General features: G+C 44.6%; 1 protein-coding gene across 1 annotated transcript; it reads left to right on the plus strand.

Annotated features, from left to right (window-relative positions):
• The first annotated feature begins 2,027 nt into the window (after positions 1-2,027).
• Positions 2,028-17,805, plus strand: MS4A8 (membrane spanning 4-domains A8). Its single transcript, XM_032152994.2, has 7 exons — positions 2,028-2,196; positions 3,287-3,506; positions 5,793-5,915; positions 9,359-9,418; positions 11,026-11,157; positions 17,026-17,139; positions 17,311-17,805. Exons 1-7 carry the CDS (start codon positions 2,177-2,179, stop codon positions 17,413-17,415), a joined length of 774 nt encoding a protein of 257 aa, XP_032008885.1. The 5' UTR covers positions 2,028-2,176; the 3' UTR covers positions 17,416-17,805.
• The last annotated feature ends 1,022 nt before the right edge of the window (positions 17,806-18,827 follow it).

Genomic DNA, 18,827 nt, shown 5'->3' on the forward strand with positions numbered 1-18,827 from the left:
CTTGCAAGAATAGCCATAAAATATAATGAAAAAGGAAAAATTACACAGGAGACTAACCCTACAGGACATTAAAGTACACTGTAAAGCCTCTATAATTAAAACATTGTTGAAATAACACATGAATAGACAAATAGACCAATAGAAAGTAAGAGAAAGACCAGAATTAGAACCAAATGCATATAGAAATTTAGGCTGTGACAAAGGTGGCATTTCAAATGCCACTGAAGGCAAGATGAACTATTTAATAAATTGTTATTATTTACCCGGGACAACCAGGTAGACTTTTGGAAACATATAAAATTAGACCCATATCTCATAGCATTCACAAAAAAAACACATTTTACATGTATGAAGAATCAAAATGTAAAAAGTAAAACAATACAAGTATTAGAAGAAAACACAGCTAAATTCCTATTTAATCTTAGTGTTAGGAAAGGCTTTCAAACAATGACTCAAATTCATAGGTAATAAAAGATAAGATTGATAAATTTTACTACAATAATTTTTTAAATTTTTCTTGACAGAAAACCACCCTAAACAAAATCAAAAGACACTTGTCAAACTTGGAGAATATACCAAAGACAAAGACCTAAAATCCCTAGTATACAAAGAACTCTTTAAAAATTAAGGGAGAAAGGTCCAGGAATCTGATAGAAAAAATGGGTAAAGAAATAAAATTTGGGCTAGGCATGGTGGCTCACTCCTGTCATCCCTGCACTTTGGGAGGCCAAGGCAGGAGAATCACTTGAGGCCAGGAATTCAAGACCAGCCTGGGCAGCATAGTGAAATCCTGTCTCTACAAAAAATTTTAAAATTTAGTTGGGCAAGGCCGGGTGCGGTGGCTCAAGCCTGTAATCCCAGCACTTTGGGAGGCCGAGGCGGGCGGATCACAAGGTCAGGAGATCGAGACCATCCTGGCTAACACGGTGAAACCCCGTCTCTACTAAAAATACAAAAAATTAGCCGGGCGTGGTGGCAGGTGCCTGTAGTCCCAGGTACTCAGGAGGCTGAGGCAGGAGAATGGCGTGAACCCGGGAGGCGGAGCTTGCAGTGAGCCGAGATCGTGCCACTGCACTCCAGCCTGGGGGACAGAGAAAGACTCCGTCTCAAAAAAATAAAATTTAGTTGGGCACAGTAGTGCGTGCCTGCAGTCCCAGCTATTCAGAAGGCTGAGGCAGGTGGATTGCTTGAGCCTGGGAGTTTGAGGCTGCAGTGAACTACAATCACATCACTGCACTCCAGCCTGAGCAAGACCCTGTCTCTAAAAAATACAAACAACAACAAAAAAGTGAAGTCTGACTCCAGCTACCTTTTCATCTTTATTACATTCAATATCCTTCACTGTGAGCCATTCCCAACACATCTTTACTTTCTCTTCCCCAAGACTTTTCCCTTTCCATACTCTTTTTTTGTTTTTTTTCCATACCCTTTTTTGCGTTCTTTTTGTTTTGACCATCTTACAATGTTCTAGCCATCCCATCAACTTCATTTGTTCTTCATTGTTCACCTTCTTCAACGGTAAATGTGTCATGGACTATTCCATGCAGCTGTTTTTGTACTGTGCAATTCACACGATGTATGTCATACATATGTGGAATGCCCTCCTATGGATGGCTTCTGATTTTCTATTGGCTCTGACTTGGATGAAAATAGATCTAAGTTGATACAAGTCTTATTTCACTCGCTGTGACTCTACCCCTTTCTTGACTGCAGTTTATTGATTTCAAATGCCACCTTCTGTTTGAAGTCTTCCCTAATCTCTTCAAGTCCAATTAATCATTTTCTCCTCTGTTCTCCTGTGGGGACATTTCTCTCTCTACTGTGGTGGTTATTTCATCCTGTCTCATGTTACAGCTAAATACAGCGCACCCTCGGTGCCCAGTTCATCTCTGTGTCTCCCAGAGCAACCAGCCCAAGCCTTTCTTTTCCGTGGAGACTATACCATAGACTCTTGTCAAATCAAACCATATTTAACTGGCTCATTAACCAAAACAGGAAATAAACATGAATGAAACTGAGCTCTAAGCAGCACGTAACCTGGCCTGCATCCAGGAAATAGAGGACTTCGGATCCTTCTAACCCTACCACCCAACTGGCCCCAGTACATTCGTTCTCTCAGGGAAAAAAAAAAACAAGGTCGCCACAGCAAAGAAAAGGGAGTAGGATCAAGAGATACATGGCTGCTGGCAGAGCAAGGTGAGTCTGCTTAATCCGATGGTTGGTAACTGGGAGTTGGTGATAAGGTTTTTCTACCAAATGAGACTTACGGCGAACCAGTGTGGGTAAAGTATAGGCAGAGTGTATTGTACTAGCTTTATTGGGTCTGCTCCAAGAGAAAGAAAGAGAAAGACAGGAGATGGAGGGGGATGGGAGAAACAAAAAGAAAAAGAATTTTTTAAACCACATTAGAATGTGTAAGTAGCCTAGAAAATTGAGCAGTGGAAGCCACCCAATGAACAGACACTGCCTTAGCAATGGGGCTTCCCTTGAGAAGGATAATCTCCATTTAACTAATATTGACATACCTGGGACCTTGGAGGATTCTTGTCCACTCTCTCACCCTGTTTCCTTTTCCAGAGAATGAGAGAATTGAACTCAATGTTGTCCAAGAGATTTTCTAGTTCTGAACTTTTGCTTTCAGCCAGTACTAACATCTGCAAAGCAGCACTCTAAACACTATGAGAGGCCAGGCATGGTGGTTCACGTCTGTAATCCCAGCACTTTGGGAGGCCGAGGTGAGCGGATCACCTGAGGTCAGGAGTTCGAGACCAGCCTGGCCAACAGGGTGAAACCCCATCTCTACCAAAAATACAATAATTAGCCGGGTGTGGTGGCGGGCGCCTGTAATCCCAGCTACTCAGGAGGCTGAGGCAGAAGAATTGCTTGAACCTGGGAGGCGGAGATTGCAGTGAGCCAAGATCATGCCACTGCACTCCAGCCTGGGTGACAGAGCGAGACTCTGTCTCAAAAAAAATAAAAAATAAAAAAAACACTATGATGGACACAAAGATGGAAAAGACAGACCCCTTGCCCTCTGGTAGCCTTCACCCTCTTTGAGTCTTAGTTTTCTCATGTGTAAAACTGGGCGGGTGAGAGGATGAAAGGAAATGTATTTGTAAAGCACCTCTTAAGTGCCCTATAACTGATATCTATTTTTTGTAACATGGGATTCATAAACTTGTAGAGGGTTAAGATGCTCCAATGAGCCAGAAGAAGCAAAAGTCCTTTTTAAGTAAGTACGAGTCCATATGTGAGGGACAATTCTGTTGCATTTATTTCTTGGCAGCATGAATTCGATGACTTCAGCAGTTCCGGTGGCCAATTCTGTGTTGGTGGTGGCACCCCACAATGGTTATCCTGTGACCCCAAGAATTATGTCTCAGGTGCCCTTGTATCCAAACAACCAGCCGCAAGTCCACCTAGTTCCTGGGAACCCACCTAGTTTGGTGTCGAATGTGAATGGGCAGCCTGTGCAGAAAGCTTTGAAAGAAGGCAAAACCTTGGGGGTAAGTGAGATTTCCCTTTGCAGGCCACGGACTGCACAGCTGGAGTGATGGCAGGGGGAAGGGAAGGCCTGGGAAATACACAAACACCACATCCCGCAAGTGGGGCTGAGCTCATTGCACCTTGCCAAACACAGGTCTATTAGAAAACTCAGCTGCACAACATCACGGGGGGGCCTCTGCGCAGACCTTGTATTTTCTGATTTAGGCATTTTAGGAAAGAGAAAGAAAAGCAACAAAAAAGCAGTGCGCTTGAAGGTTGATCCTGTTGCCAGGATCCACGCCCAGCCCTGTGGCCTCTGAAGGGGTCCCAGCAAGACCAAAGGAGACCACAAGGTAGAGTCAGAATCCAATAAGATCGAATCAAATATTTGCCCAACAGGAAACAAAGCAGGTTAGGCAATCAACAACATAAATGGTCACCCCAACCCCTGAAAGGCTGTCCTGCGCAGGGCAAGGAAAGGCCCATTTCACTGTGCAGCTGAATGATGACAAGCATGAGTTTGGATGCAGACTGCCTGAGCTCCAACCCTAGCTCCACCCTCAAATAGCGCTCATGGGAACATAAATTGATACAACCCTTAGGGAGGGAAATTTGTATCTGCCAGATTTACAAAATATCCAATAATTCCATTGCTGGAACTTCTGTGCCTGCACAAACTGTGATATATATGAGCTTATTCATTGCAGCGTGGTTTGTGATAACAAAAAAATTGTAATACCCATCAATATAATACTGGTTAAGTCAGTATATTGGTTAAGTCAGTGTAATATACTGGTTAAGTCAGTGCATCCAAAGAATAAAATGTAGTGGAGCTATAAAAAGAACAAGAAAGCTCTTTGTGTAATGATAGGGACACACCCCAAGATATGGAGTTAATGGAAGAAAGTAAGGGGCAGACACTGTGTATAATTGGCTTACATTTATGTGAATTTAAGGAAGTAATATATTTGTATTTGCTACCAAGTGTGTAATATACAAACATACACAGATGTTCTTCCATTTACAATGGGATTATGTCCCAGTGTACCCATCATAAATTAAAAATATCATAAGTCAAAAATACATTTAATACACGTAGCCTACCAAACATCATAGCTTAGCCTCACCTACGTTAAACACGTTCAGAACACTTAGGTTAGCCTACAATTGGGCAAAATCATCTAACACAAAGCCTATTTAATAATGTTATTGAATATCTAATGTAGTTTATTGAATACTGGACTGAAAGTGAAAAACAGAATGGTTGTATGGGTACTCCAGATACGGTTTCTACTGAATTCATGTCACTTTCACACCATAATAAAGTTGAAAACTTTTTTTGTTTTTTTGAGACAGATTCTCACTCTGTCACCGAGGCTGGAGCGCAGTGGCGCGATCTTGGCTCACTGCAACCTCTGCCTCCCGGGTTTAAGCAATTCTCCCACCTCAGCCTCCCAAGTAGCTGGGATTACAGGCACCTGCCATCATGCCTAGCTAGTTTTTGTATTTTTGTAGAGACAGGGTTTCACCATGTTGGCCAGGCTGGTCTTGAAGTCCTGACCTCAGGTGATCCGCCCGTCTCAGCTTCCCAAAGCGCTGAGATTACAGGTGTGAGCCACTGTGCCTGGCCCACATGGCATTTTTTGTAAGGACACCAGTCATATTGGATTGGAGACCCGCTCTACTCCAGTGTGACCTCATCCTGGCTGATTACATCTGCAACAACTCTGTTTTCAAATAGAGTCACATTCTGAGGCACTCAGCATTAGAATTTCAACCTATGAATTTGGAGAAGGGTTGGGGGAGGGGAGCATAATTCAACACATAACAATATCCTAAAGAAATAAGAGATGAAGGCAAAGATTTACATACAAGGATGTTTATCACAATGTCACATATAATAGAAAAAAAGTAGAAATAATCTTACCTGTCCAGTAACTGTCTCAACTGCTCCACAGACCATCCATAATGGGATCTGAGCAGCCCTGAAAAAACATATGTTCCAAGAATACTTAATGCCATGGGGACACATTCATTATGAAATATTAAGTTAATAAAATTCAGAGCCATGTTGTGCTATCAAGGTATATATTTGAAAAGAATAATAGGAGAATACACCAAAATATAAACAGTTGTTTTCTCCAGGCAGGGGTGGGGGGGAGATTATAGGTAGTTTTTATTTCATTTTTGTATTTCCCATATTACTTTTTAGACCATGAAAATAAAACATTTATTAAAATTAAAAGGATGCTCATAGGGGAGGCAGGACCCAGAAACAAGACTTCAGCTTGTGGCTCTCTTGACAGGCCATCCAGATCATCATTGGCCTGGCTCACATCGGCCTCGGCTCCATCATGGCGACAGTTCTCGTAGGGGAATACCTGTCTATTTCATTCTACGGAGGCTTTCCCTTCTGGGGAGGCTTGTGGGTGAGTAACTCAAGTCCTCCCCCAGATGAGTTCCCAGAAGGTGTCAAGGCACTCAAGGCCAGCTTGCCAAGTTGTACAGCTGTGCCCTGCGGAAGCGGTGCCCTGCGGAAGGTTCCCAGCCACCCAAACGCGGGGCATAGGAATCCAGCCAGCCCTGGCCTTGTTCTACAAGTATATTAGTTTGGTAGGGCTGCCCCAGCAGAGTTTAGCACCACAGGTTGGGTGGCTTAAACAACAGAAATTTGTTATCTCACAGTTCTGGCGGCTGAAAGTCTGAGATGGAGATGTTAGCAGATGTTTTCCCCTAAGGTCTCACTCCTTGGCTTGCAGAAGGTCATCTTCTCCCTATGCCTTTCCATGGCCTTTCCTCCATGCCTGTGTCCTAGTCTCCTCTTCCTATGAGGACACCAGTCATATTGGATTAGGGTCCCCCCTGGTGACCTCATTTAACCTGAATTACGGTTTTAGCAACCCTATCTCCAAACACAGTCAGATTCTGGAGCACTACAGATTAGGGCTTCAATCTATGAAATTTGGTGGGGGATAGAGGGTGTGGACACAATTCAGCCCATAATATCAAGCTACAACCTCGCAAGGTGACATACGCTCAAAATGGATGTATTTTCTTTTTACTTTTTTTTTTGAGATGGAGTCTCACTCTGTCGCCCAAGCCGGAGCACAGTGGCGCAATCTCAGCTCACCGCAACCTCCCCCTCCCAGATTCAAGCAATTCTCCTGCCTCAGCCTCCCTAGTAGCTGGGATTACAGACGCGCACCACCACGCCCGGCTAATTTTTGTATTTTTAGTAGAGACAAGGTTTCACCACGTTGGCCAGGCTGGTCTCAAACTCCTGACCTTAGGTGATCCACCTGCTTTGGCTTCCCAAAGTGCTGGGATTACAGGTGTGAGCCACCGCACCCGGCCAAAAGGGATGTATTTTCTTAATTCACAAAGAAAACATCCACATGTAAAAAATACACTGCGAATAGCCCCTGGCATTGTTGAACATAGGCCCACAAGCCTGAGCTCCAGGAGAAAAACACTCAGCAAAGGTGAAGAGTGGCTTCACAGCTGTAGAACAGCAAGGGTTTGAGTGCTTGAGCAGTGGGGACTCAATTTGGATCTGCAGATGGGCTTTGGCGGCTCCATTTTGGCAAAATACCTAATATGTTAAATGTGTATTATTTTTCTGGAAGGGTCCATAGCTTTCGTCAGATTATCAGAGTGATCTGTGACTCCATAAAATGTTAAGAACTACAGTCCTTCTTCCATGTCAGTTTATTACCTTTATGGTTCCTTTGCAGTGTCCCCCTGCCCACACACACACACACACACGCACACACACACATACACACACACTCCTTCTCCTCCCCTCTCCACCTTCCTTTCTCCTTTCTCTCCCTTCTGTTACAGTCTTCCTCCTGACTCACACACCTACTTGTGACACTAATGCAACTTTCCTCATAAAAGGCACAACTCCAGAGTAACCTAGGTGCCAGCCCAAGTCCCTCTACCTTATAAGAGTTAAATAAAATAGCCTAGAGCTATCTCCATCCCCCACAGCCACACAAGTTCTGCAAATGAACAGGGCTCCTCTAGCGAGGCTCTGCACACACCCAAACTCAGAACTCAGCCCCTTTCCCTCCCACAACCACTCACATGATACCTGTTCCTGTATCTCTGACCTTCGTGGAATGTGGGGCTATGAAGAGGGCTAGCAGCACAGCCACCCAGGCCTACCACTGAGTACACAATGCCTACCACGGAGCACTGGATTCCACCAAGTGCCGGTGAGCAGCAGGCAGTTGTCCTGGCATCTCAAATGCCTCACTGACCACGCCCCCTCCCACCAGGCTGCTGAGTCCCTTCAGCCCTTATGACCTTCCTCCTTTTGCTCTGCAGGGCAGTTGTGCTCTTTGCTGCCCTCTTGATCCCAGGACTGTCTTTCTATTTCCCAAAGATCATCAATATCCTCTTCTGAAACAAAGGCTCATCTCCTCTGGCTCCTCAGAAGGACTGAGAGGGACACCGAAAGTGTAGCCCTTCCTCTCCATCAAATCTCTATAAACAGGAGGGTGTGAGCCTGAGATTTGTTTTTCCACTCATAGGAGAATATGGCCTTGGCCTTGGAAGGCAGAAACAGCTGGAATAAGTTTTCATTGTAAATAACTATTTCCACTCTATGGCACATGCAACTGCCCTGGGTGGGAGGGAGTATGGAGTGAGGGTTAGGAACATGGAGTCTGAAATCAAGCTGCCTGGACTTATTCTCAAATGCATGTGCCATAGAGTGGAAACATTTATTTACAATGAAAACTTCGCTGGATGACGTTGTGTGAGTTTCAAATCTCTAAGCCTTAGTCTCCTCGCTGATAAAATAGCAAGAGTAATAGTGCTTGATGGGCCACCATGCAGTTAAATGAGGTGAGGTTAAATAAGCACTTCATCTGTTGGGAGGAGGGCAGTGATGTGTTGCTAGTCAGTACGCGGCTTCTTTTGGGGCTGATGCAAATGTTCTAACTTAGATTGTAGTGATGATTACACAACTCTATAAATATACTAAAAATAGTTGCATCATATACTTTAAGTGGGTGAATTATATGATATATGAATTATATGTCAATAAAGCCTTTTTTAAAAAAGCATTTTCTATGGTGCCCCACAAATGGTAGTTCCTATTAAATATAGCTCATGCCCTCTCATACCACCGTTGCTAGCCCATCGGGCAAATGATGGCAGGCAATCCCATCAGCCACAGTGCCTGCAGAATACCAGTGTTGGATGAAATGCACGCAATTGACATCATCATCCTCCTTGTATTTGATGTTTAGCATCATAGCGACACAACGTTTATCTGAGTAACTAAAAGTTATTTGTCCAGATATGCAGACAGGCAAGGATTGATGTCAGGCTTCTATCTAAAAGCAGCAGAGAAGATGCTGGTAACTCCTTCCTTCTCCCCTCCAGAGCCCCCAAACCTAATTGAATCTTGATATAAAGATTGGAAAACAATAGGGTGTACATGTGGGAAAATAAAATACAAGGAAATAATCCAACATTTATTCAGCATCCACTATGTGCAAAGATATACTAAATGCCAGATGTAGGGCATAAGTTGTCTCATGACAATGACATTTGGGAAGAGCTATAAAGTTTTCCATTTTGTAGATAAGGAAATAAAGATTTAGAGAAGTTAGTAACTTACCCAAGGTCAAGAGTTTCTAGCCAGAATTTAAAACCAGGTTTGCTGGATCCTAGAATATATATTTATCCCACCCCAGTGCCCTTTCATGCAGTGCAAAACAGCTCATTTTTTCTGTTCCCCATGTTGAGCTGATGGTTCCAGCAAAGGTACCCACTGTGTGTGACCAGAATCACAGAAGCCTGGGGAAGGGCACCCCAGCCCCTGACCTCTTTCTAAACCCACTCTGTTCTGCACCAGTTTATCATTTCAGGATCTCTCTCCGTGGCAGCGGAAAATCAGCCATATTCTTATTGCCTGGTAAGTTACACTCTGAGACCAGCTCTTCCAACTGGAGACCTATAGAATGGTGTCGCAAGGGAGAAAGTAAGGTCACATACGATTCCTCCCCAGCCTTGCACCTACTATAACCAGTCACAGGGTGCTCACACACATTCCCACTCATACAGACTGGCCACAGGAGCCTGGCCCTGGAGTCACATGTGGAAAAGTCCCAAGAGGATGCAGAAGTGAGAAGGGGCAATACGGTCATCTTAGTTAAGGCACCAGAGTATGGAGAGCGAGAGAGAGAGAGAGAGAGAGAGAGATAACAGCTTTCCTAAGAAGCCCTGACACGGAGAGGCACAGAGCTCCCAGGGGCCCAGGGCTGCCGTCTAGCAGAGCAAGGAGCCAAGAGTACCTCCAGTACACAGAAGAGGCCTCCGGGGAAGCCGAAGGAGGCTCAGTCACTTGCTTTCCTAAGGAATCTGGCCAACAGAACTCTGATAATCAACATGGACAAAGCTTTGTGCTCCCTTAGCAACAGACCAAGAAAGTACCTTCATTTGTCTCATAATCAGGTTACTAAGGGTAAAGGGTGACCAGGTCCCTACAACCAGATGAGATCTATTTGAAAGTCTTCAAAAGAAAGCTGAAAATATGGAAGCATATCTTTCTGCACATGGCCCAGAATCATGGAGCATCTTAGCTTATCACATCCCAAGACACTTGGGCTAAGATTCTATTTATCCTATGGGACAAATAGGTCAAGTGTTTCCCAGAGATTATTCTTTTTTCTTTTTCTTTTTCTTTTTTTTTGTGTGTGTGTGTGTGTGTGTGTGTGTGTGTGAGATGGAGTCTCACTCTGTCCCCCAGGCTGGAGTGCAGTGGTTTGATCTCAACTCACTGAAGCATCCGCCTCCTGGGTTCAAGCAATTCTCCTGCCTCAGACTCCCTAGTAGCTGGGATCACAGGTGCACACCACCGTGCCCAGCTAATTATTGTATTTTTTGTACTTTTTGGTATTTTGGTAGAGATGGAGTTTCACCATTTTGGCCAGGCTGGTCTTGAACTCCTGACCTCAGGTGATCCGCCTGCCTCAGCCTCCCAAAGTGCTGGGATTACAGGTGTGAGCAACTGCGTCCAGCCCCAAAGATTATTCTTGAGAACATTTCTCCCATGATATGCTCAATGAAGATAGTTAGATGAACTTGGGAAAATCTCTATGTATTGTTTCCTCTCTGAAAGACCTAAAATCCTCATTATAAGGCTCTGAGAAATACCACGATGATCTGTTTACCTTTGCCCAACCCAACTATTTTGAAAGCTAACTTACCCCAAAACCTTTCTTGCACAGAACACCTCTTTACTTGCAGTGGAAATAGGGTTCCTGGGATTCACATTAAGAAACACTTTTTGATGAAAAGAGTTATAGAGATGGATGGTGGCAATGGTTGCACAGCATTGTAGATGTATTTAATGCTACTGAACTGTAACACTTGAAAATGATTAGGATGTTAAATTTTATGTTGCATATATGTTAACACAATTTTAGAAATTGGGGGGAAAAAGAAACACTTGTTGGGTCTCCATTCATCTCAGCTGTAACAGTTTTTCTCGCCCACCCTGACCCTCTGTGTCTTCTTCAGCTGTCTGGCAGTTTGGGCTTGAACATCGTCAGTGCAATCTGCTCTGCAGTTGGAGTCATACTCTTCATCACAGATCTAAGTATTCCCCACCCATATGCCTACCCCAACTATTATCCTTACGCCTGGGGTGTGGTGAGTATCCGTCTCAACCAAAGATCCTCTAAGTTCTGAATTAGCTACATTTAGAAAACTCCCAGAAAGGGCTTGACAACCAAGCTTCCTCACTGAACATGGTAGGAAAAGGAGGTGCTTTCAGAAAAGGAACAAATTTTAAAGTCCTTGACCCATAGCTTTAAGCACATGACCTTTCTCACTTTGGGTTTCTGCCTTTGTAAAACAATACCTACCTTGTGGCAATGTTGAGAGAATTAAACGCAATTTTACAAAGAATGCATACGTGCCCACCAACCAGCACCTCTCCTCACATTCTCTGCCTTCTTGCCCATTACTATAAGCAAGAGGTTAGCAAACTTATTCTCTAAAGAGCCAATAGTAAGCAGTTAAGGTTTTGCAGGCCTACAGTTCTCTGTCATGCAGCTATAGCTGCCTTATAGCAGCCACAGAAAACACTAAACAAATGAATATGGCTGTGTTCTGATAAAACTTTATTTACAAAACAGGCAGCAGGCAGGATTTGACCCATGGATCATAATTCGCCAACCTCTACTATACACTAGCACTGTCCAATAGAAATATGCAAGCCACATATGTTATTTTAAATTTTCTAGTTGCCACATTTAAAAGAGAGAGAGAGAGTGAAAGCAACAGGTGGAACTGATTTTAATAATCTATTTTATTTAACCCCGTATATCCAAAATATTGTCATTTCAACATGTAATCAGTAGAAAAACTTGGTTTGCTATTTTGCATTTGGGGAACAAAATCTTCGAAATCTAGTGTATATTTTGCACTCATGGCACATCTCGATTTGGGACCAGCTGAATCTCAAGTGTTTAAAAGCCACATGGGAATTGTGGCTGCTGAACAGAATAGGGCAGCTACAGATGAGCTACCTGTGTCCCATGTAAATTCAATCCTCTGTCTGCACAACTGAGTCCATCTTCTCCTACCTGCTCAAGTTCTCCTCCCTTCTCCCTCATCCCGTCTCTCCTCTACATCATCAGTCTTTCCCCCTTTACTGGGGCTTTTGCATCAGCATTAAGCATGCTTTTGTTTCTTAAAAAACAAACCAACCAACCTCCTCTTCGTTCTACTTCCTTTATCCACTACCACTGTATCTCTCTGGCCCTCTTTGCAGACAAATTCTTAAAAGAATTGTCTACACTTAGTGAGTCCAATCCTCTTCTCTCATATTCTCTCTGAACCTGCTCCAATTAGACTTTCAGCCTCGCTTCCCTAAACACCTGCTCTTCTCCAAATCCCCAATGGGGTGATTGATCCTTCTTCTCGGAGGGACTTTGCTTGACTGGTTGCCCTCTTCTCTGTCTCCTCTGCTAGTTCTCTTTTTCCCAATCTCTTAGGCTTAATAATTGGTTCTCTGGTTTTCTTTCTCTACTCATTTGTCTATCTCATTTAGTCTGGCAACTTGAAACACCTTGTCTATGACAATTGTTCTAGAATACATGGCTCCAGCCAAATCTTCTCCCCTATACACCAGTCTAGCATGTCCAATAATCAACTCAACAGCTCAAAGTTCATACGTCCAAGTCTGATCTCCAGATTTCACTTCCCAAACCTTCTCTACTCAGTTTTTCTGATTCCAGTTGATGGCAACTCCATCCTTCCAGTTGCCCAGGACAAAACCTTGGAGTCGTCATTGACCCTGTCTTTCTCTTACACCTCACAGCCAATCCCTCGGGCAATCCTGTTAGTTCCACTTTCAAAATGCATTCAGAATCCCACCATTTTCCCTCAGCCCCTCTATTCCCACGCTGGCCTGAGCCACCGCATCTCTCATCTAGTCATGGAAACAGCCTCCTGACTGCTCCCCTTCTCCCACTCTGACCTCACTGCAGCTGTTGATAGCATGGCCACCAGAGGGATCCTTTGGAAACATAAGAGCCCATCACTTCTCTGCTGGCATCTTACTCAGAAAAAAAGCCAATGTCCTTCCAGCAGCCTGAAGATGCTGGCCCTCTGGTGCCCCCAGCCCCAGGCTCTGCTGCTGAACCACGGGAACCTCTGTGATGTTTTCTCCAACACCCCAGGCATGTTTCCACCTTCGGGCTGGAATGTTCCCTCCGACTGGGGAACTCTTCCCTCAGATGTTCCCACAGCTTCCTCCGTCCCTTCCTCACCTCCTTCAGATCACTACTCTGCAACCACCTTCCCAATGAGACCCACCTGAACAACCCAACACCCACACTCTCCCAGTAACCCACTTCCCTTCCCTTATCTATCTTTCCTGTAGTCTATGCATCTAACACCCTCTGCAACTGACTTATTTGTTACATTTCATGCTTACTGTCTGTCCCTAGAATGAGATTCTTAAGGACAGGGACGTTTTTGGTTTCATTCACTGTCATACCTCAAATACCTAGAACTGTGTCTGGCGCACGGTTGATACTCCATAATCATCTGTCAAGGAATAAATGAATGTGCCAGCTGTGATTCATACTCAGTAAACATCAACAGCCATTAACTGTTGTTTGTATTCGATCAGATCCTTTTATCCGCAAGAGACTTAAAGACTTATCTTTCCAAGATTCTTAGGCAAAGCCTCTACCTAGAGACCCTATGGACCAAGTCCATGTCATTTATCAAAAGTACCTTGAGTTTCTCCCCTCCCAGAAACATTTTATGGCTCCCAGATACTTTACGATTAAAGTCCAAATTCCTCAGCCAGGTATTTGCCCTCCCTGGGGGATCTGGCTCTATCTCACTGTGCTCTACAGTTCACCTCCTTTCGAATCTCTCACTCACCCTGAACCCCAGCTACTCCCATCCACTGGGAAAGGCAGGCACAACCGAGTACTCGGGAATTTTCCTGCTGGGAAAGAACCAATCAGGGAGGCATGGACTGCCCAATACAAGAAATTAGGAAGCAAATGCTGATGGAGGAACTAAGGGAAAGGAAGATGGGAGAAGAGTTTAGGAAAGACTAAACCCCAAGCAGCACAGCCAGGTGCCCTGGAGTAGAGGGAGCAGCAATTTTTGATTCAGAAAACTTGGCTTTTAATCTTAGTTCTGCCAACGATTGATCTTGGAATTAGAACTCGCCCCAGGCCCACCACCCATTCCACCTTCAAGCCTCAGTCATCCCTTCTGAACATGGAGGGTCGGACTGCATCTGAGCTTTGCAAATAATGACCCAAGGAATGGAGAGTCTCTGGGGTTTCCACAGCAGAAATTATTTTTCATCAAATAACAAATATCTCAGCTGCTTGAGGGACCCCTTTTCCATGAAATATTTTATGTATAAAAAAAATTTATTTAAAAAAAATTGAAAAAGACCAGCATACTTTGCCTGGACCATTCTACTCTAAGTCTCTGTGATCCGTTGACTTAGACATCTTGCACTCCCCTTTTCCTGGGACAACTGCCTCTACCCTCACCCTCTCCCTCCTCAGTGCTCTGGGATACCTTTTTGCTGTTGTGTAGCTCTTACTCTATCTGATGTGAATTATAATTATTATCTGTATCTGTTTTCCTACTAGATTGTGCCTCTCAGGATGCATTTCTTAGCCACTTCTACCAAGTAGATATTTAATAACCACTTGCTAAATGGAGAGGAAGGAGAAGAAAAGGGGCTAAGGAGAGGCCTCTCCAAAGGAGAGAATTCTCCAAGCATCTGGCTGTCACCAATGCTGTTTTTAAAAATCATAATTGAGAATTGAGGCTGGGTCCGGTGTCTCACACCTGTAATCCCAGCACTTTGGGAGACCAAGGCAGGTGGATCACTTGAGCTCAGGAGTTCAAGACCAGCCTGGGCAACATGGCGAAATCCCAACTATACAAAATATACAAAAATTAGCCAGGCATGGTAGCGCATGCCTGTAATCCCAGCTACTCGGGAGGCTGAGGCACGAGAATCACTTGAACCCGGGAGGCGGAGCTCATAATGCTGAGCTCATGCCACTGCTCTCCACCCTGAGTGGCAGAGCAACACTCTGTCTCAAAAAAAAAATTAAAAAATCATAATTGAGAGGCATTTCTTTGGTACCTACTGCATGCCATCCACCTTCACTATGAAATGTTCTCATGTCACGTAATTGGAACCCAGATGGCAATGGGAGTCTCCTGGATGGATCTTTTAGATTGAAATGCGCTTCCCAGATACTGTGGAAGGCTCCATACTCCTGGGTATTCTTGGGTAACAGCAAATGGAGGGTTTCTATTTCTCCTGGTTACCTCCTGCTATGGTTAATTTACTTCATTTTGGGGATCCTTTCACTGACTCTTCTTCCCAAGCCAGAGAAACAGCCCCAATTCCTCCCCTCCACAAAACACCACTGTCACAAGTCAAGAAAGTCTTTTCAGAGGCTGACTTTTTCCCAAAGGTTCAGATGAAGGGATGGGTTGCCCCTCTACACCTGTGGGCATTTCTTGTTAGGTGGAACAAGAGACTTGGAAAAGAAAGAGACACAAAGTATAGAGAAAGAAAAAGGGGGCCCAGGGGTCCGGTGTTCAGCATACAGAGGATCCACGCCAGCACCAGCCTCTGAGTTCCCTTAGTATGTATTAATCATTATCGGGCATGGCAGGATAATAGGATAATAGTGGAGAGAAGGTCAGAAGGTAAACACATGAACAAATGTCTCTGCAGCATAAATAAGGTAAAGAAAAAAGTGCTGTGCTTTTGATGTGCATATACATAAACATCTCAATGCCTTAAGGAGAAGTGTTGCTGCCAGCATGTCCCACTTCCAGCCCTAAGGCAGTTTTCCCCTATCTCAGTAAATGGAATATACGATGGACTTTACACCAAGACATTCCATTGACCAGGGATGAGCAGGAGACAGAAGCCTTCCTCTTACCTCAACTGCAAAGAGGCCTTCCTTCCTCTTTTACTAATCCTCCTCAGCACAGACCCTTTACGGGTGTTGGGCTGGGGAACGGTCAGGTCTTTCCCTTCCCACGAGGCCATATTTCAGACTATCACATGGGGAGAAACCTTGGACAATACCTGGCTTTCCTAGGCAGAGGTCCCTGCGGCCTTCTGCAGTGTTTTGTGTCTCTGGGTACTTGAGATTAGGGAGTGGTTTGAGATTAGGGAGTGGTGATGACTCTTAACAAGCGTGCTGCCTTCAAGCATTTGTTTAACAAAGCACACTCTGCACAACCCTTAATCCATTTAACCCTGAGTTGACACAACACTTGTTTCAGGGAGCATAGGGTTGAGGGTAGGGTTACAGATTAACAGCAGCTCAAGGCAGAAGAATTTTTCTTAGTACAGAACAAAATGGAGTCTCCTATGTCTACTTCTTTCTGCACAGACACAGTAACGTTCTGATCTCTCTTTCTTTTCCCCACATTCAGAGGGATGGTGGAGGTTTACATCAGAGCCCAGCAAACCACTGATTACTGAAGATTAGACATCCTTGCTTTGGGAAGTCTTCATTTTTCACAGGAGGCCTTTTCTTGTGGCCTCCCCCTTCCCACCATGGCGCTCAGCTCCTTCTTTTTCCTCTAACCATCTCCCTGTTCTGTCTGTGGCTTGTCCATACCCTCCAATTCCTACCCACCGCCTCCCCAGAGTAGTGTCACTGCTCCTCCCCTCTCTGACTCCAGAGCACACCCTCAGGTCTCCACACCCGAAGCAACCTATCAAGGGGCTTCCCTAAACATGGTCATCTTTTTTCTCAGAGGAACACTACCAAGTAAATGTTGCAATAACAATTCTTTTACTCCCCCACTTGATCCTTACAAAAACCCGGTGGGAAATTTCCCCCCACGAGGCTGAGAGAGGATAGGGGACTTCCACAAAGCCACGGAGAGTCCATGGCAGGGCCCCAGTGAGAGGTCAGTTCGGACTCCCAGTCCCATGCTCCTGTCCTCCCCGTCCCATGCTCCTGTCCTCCCCATCTGCTCTGCCTCCAGAACCCTGGAATGGCGATTTCTGGTGTGCTGCTGGTCTTCTGCCTCCTGGAGTTTGGCATCGCATGCGCATCTTCCCACTTTGGCTGCCAGTTGGTCTGCTGTCAATCAAGCAATGTGAGTCCCAGGGCTCCTCAGTGGGTGGAAAGATGCCCTCAAAAAGGTGGAGGCAAGGGAGCTCTTTGTGCTTTCCACTGCCTACTCAGAAGCAGGAGTTCCTCAGTGTCCGAGGCCTTTGCCGCATGCCTGTCCTTCTTAGCATGCCCCCTGTGTGCCTGTGTTTTCCAGGTGAGTGTCATCTATCCAAACATCTATGCAGCAAACCCAGTGGTCACCCCAGAACCAGTGACCTCACCACCAAGTTATTCCAGCGAGATCCAAGCAAATAAGTAAAGCTACAGATTCTGGAAGCATCTTTCACTGGGACCAAAAGAAGTCCTCCTTCCTTTCTGGGCTTCCATAACCCAGGTCGTTCCTGTTCTGACAGCTGAGGAAACGTCTCTCCCACTGTTTGTACTCTCACCTTCATTCTTCAATTCAGTCTAGGAAATCATGCTGTTTCTCTATCAAGAAGAAGACAGAGATTTTAAATGGATGTTAACGAAGAGGGACTCCCTAGGGCACATGCATCTGCATGTATGTGGGCATCCAGCCTGGGGCTTTGGCACACACACATTCATGTGCTCTGCTGCATGTGAGCTTGTGGGTTAGAGGAACAAATATCTAGACATTCAATCTTCATTCTTTCAATTGTGCATTCATTAATAAATAGATATTGAGCATTCAATGTGTTCAAGGCTCTCTTCATGGCAGGAGGGGGCTGGACATTAACATGACACAGTCTTGGACCTCAAGGAACTTCTGGCCTCAGGAGAGAGGACACCAGGACATCATGGGAGCAATTTTCACTCACAAAGGGCAACATGGTGGAGAAGCAGAAGGAGCCCAGAGTGAATTTATTCTGGCTGTGATGCAGAAAGGAAGGAATGAAGAGAGCAGAGGACAGGTCTGGTTGGGGGAGCAACATCTGAATGGGGCAGTAAAGGACATGAGGATTTTCAGTGTAATAAGGGACCACATGGTTTGGGAGGCCTTCGGAGAGAATGATCAGTCCTTTTAGATTCTGTTACCAATGAGGCAACCAAATTCACGAATGTGCAAGAATGTAGAAGGAATCTTCCAGAGACATAAGGCCAGTACATCACTATCTGTAAAAGGACTAATTCCAAAGAGAAATGGCCATGTCATTACTGTTACCATGTCTGCATTTACAGTGGTAACAGCATCTAAAAGGACTAATCCTTTCAGCAGACGACTCACTGTCTCCAAAGGTCTCCCAAACAGCGTCGTCCCTCATACTGAAAATCCCTCACTGTCCTTTAATGACCCATTTAAATGTTGCTTCCTGAACCAGGCAAAATTTAAATATTGTTATGTATGATAACCAATGGGCATCCAAGAAGTTGCATTCTGAGGGGTTATAGCAATCATCTCTAAAGTCCAGCTGTTGTCAAGCTTTCCTTAGCTATAGAAGCACTGCAAAGATTTATTTGTTTGTTTTTTGTTTTGATTACTAAATACAAAATGTGATTTTGCTCTTGTAAATAACTTTGTTCTTGGGGTTATCTAAGAAGTTTCTTCTAAATGGCATGCAGTTAGAGGTCTGTGGCCTGTGCACCTGCATCTTCTCATCTTCTCTGATCAGGGATCCTTCTGATGCCCATCAGCTAGCCAGGAACAGGAGGGTTTTCATTTGCTAGAACTAAACGGGCTTAGGAATTACAGACCCCTCAAAAAAATTGATT

The sequence above is a fragment of the Hylobates moloch genome, unplaced genomic scaffold (genome assembly GCF_009828535.3).
Source record: "Hylobates moloch isolate HMO894 unplaced genomic scaffold, HMol_V3 SCAFFOLD_5, whole genome shotgun sequence".
Taxonomy (NCBI): Eukaryota; Metazoa; Chordata; class Mammalia; order Primates; family Hylobatidae; genus Hylobates; species Hylobates moloch.